The 10,000-nt window shown below is 34.0% G+C and overlaps 1 protein-coding gene across 48 annotated transcripts in view; it reads left to right on the top strand.

Moving 5' to 3' along the window:
* The window catches only part of LOC122248957 (uncharacterized), a 104,509-nt gene that overhangs the window by 33,930 nt on the left and 60,579 nt on the right, over positions 1-10,000 (top strand). For 27 of the 48 annotated variants that reach the window (XM_086537128.1, XM_086537115.1, XM_086537113.1 and 24 more), the window contains 5 exons: positions 202-298; positions 1,252-1,368; positions 4,355-4,471; positions 5,030-5,339; positions 6,868-6,900. In XM_086537128.1, the coding sequence (XP_086393254.1) occupies positions 202-298; positions 1,252-1,368; positions 4,355-4,471; positions 5,030-5,339; positions 6,868-6,900 (674 nt within the window). The remainder of the gene's footprint in view (positions 1-201; positions 299-1,251; positions 1,369-4,354; positions 4,472-5,029; positions 5,340-6,867; positions 6,901-10,000) is intronic. The other 21 variants (XM_086537114.1, XM_086537109.1, XM_086537136.1 and 18 more) reach the window with 5 other exon arrangements.

Below are 10,000 nucleotides of genomic sequence, written 5' to 3'. Positions count from 1 at the left end.
TGCACTGGCCTAATGCCAGGGGCTATTCGTATGTAGACAAAAGCCAAGAGATAGTTTTCATGTCACTGGGAGGGAAGACCAGCCAAGATGTGATGTGAATGTCATGTCATATGTCATTAAGGGGTTAATGATATTGTGATGATATCCTGTGTTGGAGATTCTAGTTGATACTAAAGCTCATGAAATAATTTTCTTTCGTAGGTACTCTGATTTGGCTCGAGCCTACAAAGAGAAGGAGAAAGAGTCGGATAAACTGAGAGACATATTAACAAAAACTCAGGATAAAGCTCTGCGAAAAGTAAGTTAGAAAATGGATTAAATTTTGCATGCATTTAAAAAATTTTGATTATCCATACCCAGAGTACCATTAACAGAATAGACTTATAGTTGTTTTTATTTACTTTTTGTATTACCTGCATTGGAGCTTTCTTCAGACAGTATTATGAGATTTTAAAGACTCCATAGAAATGGTAGTTGTGTGTATGTGTGTGTGAGTTTTATGTCAGGAAGAACATAGGAATCAGTGTGTTTGTTTGTGAGGATAGACTCTTTGATTTTGTAAGTGAAGAAGAGAATAGGAAGTATCTGTGTTTGTATGAGGAAGACCATAGGAATCAGGTTGTGTGCAAGTCTGTATGTGAGGATAGCATGGAGAATCTGTAGTTGTTAATGAAGAAGAGCATTGGAAGTATGTGTGTTTGTATGCAAGTTTGAGCATAAAAGTAATATATTTCAGAGTATAGGTAGTAGTTTGTGAGTATTTCTATATGAGAATGAATGTAGGGAGCAGTGTGTGTGCATTTGTATGTGAGGAAGAGTTAGGTATGCTTGGAAAAGTTCAAGTGATAATGCAAATGGCCATGTGTATGCTTATTCCTAATTGTAGTTGAACATTTATGTTTGTGATGAGAATGGAATGGAAGTTTATGCATAGCCTAGAGGTATGTGCCATTCACTTTTGATTTTGGAATGCCACTGTCTGTACTGTATTGTTTCTTATTTCTCAGTAGCATACATGTAATTGTCATTTATATGTAAAAGATTGATATTTTCAGTGTCAATATTTAGCTACAGAATGTGTAAATGCATAGGTACAGGAATGTGAAATCTACAACTAACTGGCAAGAGTAATGCTATGATTTGAATTTGACAAACATATATGTAGTTTAGTTACCTAATCACAGGCAAAAATCGAGAGTCTAGTGTTTTATTGTAACTTTGTGTGACTAACCAAGTTTATGGTTTGTTTAGGTGAGTGAACTAAGAGAACAGTGTACACTAGAACAACAAGCTAAGGCTCACCTTGAGCAAGAACTAAGGAGTGACCTAGAGGAAAAAGACCATAAGATTATGGCTCTTCAGACCAAGGTATGTATCTTTGCAATGACTCAAGTGTAGGGGGCATCATTTACCTGTTAGCACTGGCTGCTTGGTATTGCACTCACTACTTGTCTTGTGTGAATATTAAGTTGTATATAGGATTTGTCTGGTTTTGCTGTTTTAAAGCTTTCTCTGTGAACAGAAGTTACAAGTGTCAAATAGCTTTTCTGTTATGTGAACTGTAGTAAAGGTATTGCTGTGGTTTAATGCTAAATGCAAGACAAACTGTGGCTTTACCAGGTTGCCTTAAATATTCAGATAATGTGCCAAGTTAGTTAAAGGGTGTTTACTGGATATGTTCAACAGTGCCTTGCAGTTTTCTTAACAGTATTTGTATTTACAGAATAATATGGGGTTAGGTGGAACCTATGGTATTGTACATGGGAATTAGATGTGCATGATTGGTATATATATTGGAAACCCTTGCATGGCCTGTAATGTATAAAGTAGATACTGTGCGTAATGTAACCAGGTCTCAGATCACCAAGGAACAAGAAGTTAGTAAAGGAAGAGGTAGAGCATAAGGTGGGTCTAAGATGGGCTTGAGGATAACCTAGTCAGGTTTGATGTAAGCACTGAGTTTGATAGATTAAATTAGTAGGAATTGGAATGGAATCATATAAGCAGGAGAATAAGCAAATTGCTAAGGATAAGTAATTAAAGGTATGACTCCTTTAAAACAAATAGTGTTCAATTTTCTGCACATTTCTACTTCCATCTGTAGGCAGAGCAGCTTCCACTATCATACTTCATATACCAGTTATTGCAACTTTATAATCACTATGTGTGTTATACCATCTTCCTGTAACAGGTCCTACCATTAAGTAATTGATGATAACTCACCGTCTTTATATGTGATAGCAATTGGTAATAAATACCCTCATCAGTCAGCATGAATTAGACATAGAATTAACCAAAGCTCCATATGCATGAGCTACCTACCTGTAAATCACTTTTTAAGGATGTGCTTTCTTAGATCTTTGTCAAATTGTTGATGCAACACATAGGAGTCAGAATTTAACAAGTCCACCAATGTGATTAGGAAGTGAATTTTATGATATATCTCATATCACCTCAAAAGTGTCCTTCCAGAGATGTATCTATTTTTCACCAGATAGTTATCAGTTATAAAATTTACAGGTGAATGATGTTAGTATCAATTTCTATATCAATATCAGAATGTCAGGTTTGTTAACCCATTCACACCTGGGCTTATATTTGCCTAATGCTGCACCAGCTGGCAAGATAAAAAGTGCCCACAGCCTCCAAGTGTGAGATCTCTCTGGGCGTGATGCTGCATTGCACCTATCAGAGGGATTTTCACCTGCCCAATTCAACGGGGTGATAAGAGGAGATTTTTGTGTTTGTTTTCATTATTCTCACAAGTAAAAAAAATGTGTCTTTGCAACCTAAATGAATATACACATACATAATGATGTAAAACTTGTGTTTAGAGGGAGAGATCATGATATTATAGGATGTCTTCCAGTAGGAGTAAAATATTCCCGTGTGATACCACGTCACCTGGCGTGAATGGGTTAATACTGTTTACAGAATTGTGGCTATGTGATAAGGTGCTTGGACTAAATGGCCAACAGAAATCTGTTTTAGAAGGTACTTAAGAACTCTCAAAAAAAGTAATTTAATGACTGAAGTGTCAAACTTGAGAGCATTTAGGTATTTGAAATTTATTCCTGAGCCATCCTATGAAGTACTGGTATTTTTAAACAGTGGTGTGAACTCTACTCCAATTCTGTTGACATATATTAGTAATGTGTGTGTATTTTCACAGTAGAAAGCTGTGGTTTTTATGGTATACAAATTATTTTGGATACATAATTCTGCATGTTGACACATTAAAACACTGGAAAGAGAAGTACAAGTTTAATGAAGTGTTAGATGAAATTCCATGTCTGTACTCATAAATCTTTTATATTAAATGTATTAAAAAAAAAAAAAAAAATGAAAAGCTTAATGTAATAAATCCAGAGTGGTTGTGTTTTGTCTCGAGGTTGTTTTTGCCTTGATATATGGCAGCTAAATCTTCCTTTGTTATCTTCCTTTGATAAGTACTTGGAGATAATAGGTTTCTGTTTTATGTAAATTAGAAAGGTGCTGATTGTTATATTTTAATGAAAGCTGTAAAGAACTTAGAAAATTCTTAACAAATATATAGGACTTGCTCATAATATTTTGATATACTCCCATTCTATATTCTCTGGATAGATGGGAGAAGTCATTGATATTCATAGTAAAAGATTTACCATATGCAAGAGTTACAAAATTACTTGGAATGTAAGATTCAGTCTTGTTAATGTGGATAATATTACCACCTTTTTAACTTTGTATCTTTCTCAGCATTGTCTTCTCTCACTCTCTCTATTTTCCCACATTTTTTATTCAGCAACTCAAGAGTGGAATAATATTTTTTTATTGAAGCTTTCTGTGAAAGTTTTCACCAGAAATGCAGTACAGTAAATTATGTGGATGGGTTATTGTTGTATGATTTTTTTCTGTGCTCAGGTACTATGCACCAGGTTCTTTCTGATGTATTTTGTTGTTGAGGTTTAGAAGTCTTGTTTCACTGGTTGTAGGGAAACTTGAAAATTTAGGAATGATTAAGCTATATATTTTCCTGCAGCTGTACAGTTTGAATTAAATCAGGGAAATGTTGAATACATATTGATTTTTTTTGTAAGAAAGTTTACTAATAACATGTAAGGTACTTGGCAAAAGGGTGTTTTGTTTCAGATTACTAACATGTATTGATTCTACTATTTACAACTTGACCTTTTGGTAGATATGACAGTGATTTAGATTTGGGATGCATGTCTGTTGTGATGCCACTGAGAGGTTAATCTTCCTTGTGAGCCAGGTAAGGCAGGTAATTCTATGATTTATGGAGAGGAAGAGGGATAAAATGGGGGAAGGAGAGAAATAGGGGGGTCTAAGGGTTCACTGTGGCTGTTTGTAGGTGAGTGGACTACGGGAACAGTGCATCCTTCAGCAACAGGCCAAAGCCCACCTGGAAGAAGAGCTAAACGCGGACCTTGAGGAGCGGGAACTCAAGATAGCCGCACTCCTGACCAAGGTGTGTCTTGTAGGAGCTTGTAGTCCATAGGTTTTGTGGAATGTAGTGAACTAGTCTTTTCTTGTCTTGCTTTGAGATCTGATGTATGATGTTTTGTTGCCTTTTTGTGTGTGTACTTTTGGATATAATGATTATTGGTACTGTTAAGTTTAATCTAATGACCTGATTTTTTTGGGGTGTCCATTTCAGAAATAATTGATCTTTCAGAAAGTACATTTGGCTAGATATCACAGTAGATTTGTGAAAACTAAAGTAAATAAAGCTTTTTATGATTTTCTTTGCCGTTTTTAGGAGCTTAGACATTGTTTGATTCACAACTAGATTTTGCTTTTCCACGATTGTATTTTGCAGTTTTGAGAATTTATTATACTTTTATTTTATGTCTGCTTTGTATAGTATGCTATTCAAATTGTTCAGTGTAATCACCATAATGATGCAGTGTGGGATTTGTAATCTTTTCAAGATTCTCTTGGAGTTCAATGTTGTAGATAAATCGTAACTTAAATGGTGAAGCCATTGTTTTATTTTGTTTGCATTCACGTGCCATTGTTCTCACAGGTAAAGATTCTCCAGGAGGGTGTTGTAGCAGGGGACATAGGCAGTACAGATGCACAAAGCCAAACCTCAAATGACAATCACTCGTCTGGCAGCCAGCGGGATGAGCGGCAAATCAAGAGCCAAGATGATGCTGATAATGTCTCAGCCGGTGATAACTCTTCTGGAGTAGAGAGTGTGTCAACAGCTGAGAGTGCTTCCATGACAGATAATAATTCTATGGCAGATAATGTATCTGTGGCATCTCATGGTTCAGCCTCTACAGCAGTGACTGCAAATGCTGAAGCTGATGAACTGATAGAAAAACTAAAAGGTATGTTTAATTTAATTTTTAATTTATTAAGGATTACATACTATTGGTTAATTATATACATGTTAATTATTGATGTGCAATATACAGACACTTGAATTGATCAAAATATTATTACTCTAATGGGATAGTGGATAGTAGGACAGCTAGACAGGATGACTTTCAGGAGACAGATTATTGGATGTAGTAGTGAAGAAATGGTGGTAGAAGTAGTCCCAAGAACACCAAAGACAAAAGACTGATATTAGGAGCATGTAAATAGGGAGTATTTTCCACAGCCAAAGAGATTGTAGGTATGCTGTCGAATATTCTGCACAGAATCTGCAGGATATGATATGGATAGTATGTTTCCTCGTCCCTTGAAGAGATATTGTTTGATCCAGTGCGGTTATGGTATATGCTTTATGAATGTCTTAGATAAAGAGAGCACTATGGGGAGCTTTATCATGTTCTGTCAGATGGTTTGTTCTGATTTGAATTGTTTATTCAGAAAATTAATAGGAAAATTTGTAAAAGTCTGATATCACTGTAGTGATGTAAGCAGTAGAATTTGATTTGTTTTTTGTTTTTATAGTCTTATCTGTTATAAAGTTCATGCTTCTATGTATTTGTTTTTATTTATAACTTATTTTCCTTTTTGCAGAAAGAAATGCATTACAAAACTTATTTATGAAAAAGTTTGTGATATGGTCCTATATTACCATTGATAGTGAGTTAATATTGCAGTAGGACAGGTTAGGATAGATCTGGCTAATTTCCTTTACAAAGTGGTGGAGATTATTTTGATGGAAGTTTAGAAAATTATAAGAACTACATTAAGAGTTGTAAAGCACTTAAAATGATACAGGTGGCATTCCCCCTCAAGATGTGCCTTTGATGGTTAGGTGTTGAAGTTTACATTTGTCTTTAGCATATAAGAATTTTGTCACCCTAATTCATATGACCCTTTTCAAAAAGCTTACACTGGAATATGTGTACTGCCATTTATGTACATCATTTCCTATCAGGTTTTTAGGAATATTTATAAATGGGATACAGGAATTATGGGTACTGCATGGTCAGTCAAGAGAAATTATATTAGAAACACATTTTACCTATCTACAAGAAATATATGATAGGAAATAAAAATACTAAGTATTCTTTGAAATTGTACACAGAAATATGAGTTGGTAGATGTCCTATATTTTTTACCAGTGTTTAGATTCATTTCACATACTTTTTCTGTTGCCAACCATATATTTTTCTTATTAAAATATGTGGAGGATTTATAGAACTGTAACATGGAACCCACAGAAGTCTTCTTAAAAGAAGAGAAGAATGCCTGTGCCTTTTGCATGTCTATTTCTTCTTTATGTGTTTTGTTATACTGGCAGCAAGAGTAAGCCTTGTTTTGATTTTTTAAAAATATTTTTTCTTATATTTTTTTCTTATCTGTAAATTTGGAAATATATCAATCAGACTTCAGTAGTATGCTTATTTTTTCTACTTGTATATCAGTAAATGCTCCTCTTCACAAAGATATTTATTTCAGCCACAGTGGAAGAGTGGGAGAGAGAAGACACAAGTGAGTAGTGTTAAGACAGAGAGTAAGGTGTGGGCTGTAAAGTTAAATCGTTAGTTCTATGCTGGATACATGCTCTGGCTGATAATAAGCTTTTTGTTCTGTTGTGATGATATGCATGTCTCATAAGGACCATGTACAATATTGGACTATTAAGAAAAAAATGAGGATCTTGAAGGAAAATGTACAGTACTTATATTTCTTTAATTTTTTTTTTTTTTTTTAATGTGCCTGCAACTTGAAAGTTGCTAAATTTTGACTTGGTGGCAATGGATGACATCTATATACATCATGGCAAGGGTGGTCTGAATCCGGATATCACCTATGTGTACTATGATAATGGAGACTGCTCTGTGTTTTGCACATTATATAGACATTTAGTTTTATGGCTCTGATGATGCTAGTTTTTAACCCATTCACGCCGAGGCTATTTTGGGTCTAAATGGTCAGAATGCCGGGGTATTCAAATGCATAAGCCTAACGCCTCGGGATTATCGGGCGCACTAGCTATGAACGAGCCATGTACACCCGCTCACCCAGTGCGCAGGCCTTGACTAAATATCTTGTCTCAGGTGTCTGACCCAAAAACCACTGAACGTGATAACAAGTCAACTGACGCGAATGGGTTAAGCTACAGGCTTTCAAAGTTAACCTAAAACCTCATTTTTCATAGCATTTACTGAACAGCAATAATTGGGTGGTTCAGAAACAAAGAGGGGAGGGGGGGGAGAATTAATCCCAGACAAAGACAAAGTTCTGCAACAAAAGCAATAACATATACTAAAGTTATAACAAAAATAACCTCTGAAATCAGTGTATTTTGACAATCCATCATACTATATAACCTGAAAAGAGGGTTATATATACACAGTATGTTCATATGAAATTCGCAAATAGAAGCACTATATGTATTATTATTATGATTTTGCTGTCATTCTCAATAATGACCCATTAATGTAATATCCTCTGCTTTAAAAAAAGGCAGAAATGGTCTATTTTTTACTTTCTTTTGCCAGTCATGGAAACTATCACAATGAGGAATTAGAAACTGGTTTGAGCAGACTTGCAATGCTTTTTCTTCTTTTGACACCAAAGGAAATATATGTTCTCTGTGCATGTGCAGTTCCCTGGTCACTCAATATTGTGCCTGCATATTTTCCCAAGTAGAATTTTGTACCTTTGATAGCTGGTTGCTGCAGTTTTGACATTTTCCAGCTCTGGGGGCTAGTGAAGCACTTATCTTTATATGTTCTTATGTGCATAAGGAGGTAAAGTTTACTATGCTCTGATTTTTTAACATTAAAAACTGGTTCTCAGTATTGAAATCATCTGAAGTGTGAATGCATGGTTCCACCATCACTGATGACGGAAAAAAGTAATTGTCCACCACCATGGACTTGTTTTGATTCTATTTTTACACATAGATGGCTCCACAACTCGATTACTAGGCAGACCTTAACAGTTTAACCCTTTCCTTGAATATTGGGAAAAATATTTCTATTACTTTTATTATTATTATTCTGATTATGATAATGATTATGATTTTTATTATTATTATGATTATGATAATGATTATTATGATCCTGATAATGATTATTATGATTATGATAATGATTATTATGATTATGATAATGATTATTATGATTATGATACTGATTATTATGATTAATGTGATTATTCTGATTATTATAATTATGATTATTTTGATTATCATTATAATAATGATGATTATGATTATGATTATGATTATGATTATGATTATGACAGTATGATGGTGATGATGATGATTGTTATTATTATTATTATTATTATTATTATTATTATTATTATTATTATCATTATCATTATCATTATCATTATCATTATCATTATCATTATCATTATCATTATCATTATCATTATCATTATCATTATCATTATCATTATCATTATTATTATTATTATTATTATTATTATTATTATTATTATTATTATTGATATTGTTGATATCAAAATCATCATTATTATTATCATTATTATTATTATTATTAATTTTGTTACTATCATTTTTATTGATAATGAGGATAATAAAAATAATGAAAGTGATAATGATGGTGATAGTGGTTGTGGAAGTGGTAATGGTAGTGATAATGATGATAACAGTGATAATGATAGTAATGATAATAAAAATAATGGTAATAGTAATAAAGAGAATAATAATATTGATAATAGATAATAACAATAATGATAATGATCATGATAATGATGATAAGGATGATAATGATGATAATGATTATGATCATGATAATAATAATGATGATAATAATAATAATGATTATGATAATGATAATGTTAATGATGATAATAACATTAATAGTAATGATAATAATAATGATGATGATATTGAAGATGATAATTCCCAAAAATTCAAGGAATGAGGCAAAAAGGGGAGATCAGGTAAGGTTATTACTCGACCCTTTGGTGACTAAGCTTTGGAGCTGTATATATGAAAAACTGAATAATTAAACAAAACCATGTGAGCAGTACATGTATAAAAACACGCCTGGTGACAAAAAACTGATGTGCCACCATAGCATCACATACTAGCCATTAACCCATTAGCAGCAGATGGCAGGATTTACTGCAAAGGCAGAGTTGATCATAGATGCAGATGGCATCGTGCCAGACAATGTAAACGAGCCATCCTACTGCACAAATATTTTTTAACCAATGGGTTAATATAACACTGTTGCATCAGTTGAATAGCCAATTAGGAGCAGGAAAGGTGCTTAGTCTTATTATGAAATGCATAGACCTAACACCTCAGGCTATTTGCCCATTGAATCTGTGGCCATCTGCTATGGGCACGATCACCGTGTGTGCCAGCCATACAAAAAGCCATGATGTGACATTGCATCCCCAGTGGAAAGTGCTACCACCATGTGACTGATATCATGTCATCAGTCATATATTTCATTAATGAGATATTTTGTCATGACTTTCCATATGGCTGGTGTACCAGGTGATTGGGAGTGTAGTGGTTGGACGCGGCCACAGTGGGTGAATAGCCCGAGGCGTTAGGCTCACTGCTTGAAATACCCAAGTCTTTAGACCATTTAGAGCC

Source organism: Penaeus japonicus, unplaced genomic scaffold (genome assembly GCF_977035675.1).
Source record: "Penaeus japonicus unplaced genomic scaffold, GWHDUDI00000001_assembly GWHDUDI00000005, whole genome shotgun sequence".
NCBI classification, from domain to species: domain Eukaryota; kingdom Metazoa; phylum Arthropoda; class Malacostraca; order Decapoda; family Penaeidae; genus Penaeus; species Penaeus japonicus.
This window is presented reverse-complemented; position numbering and strand designations above follow the sequence as displayed.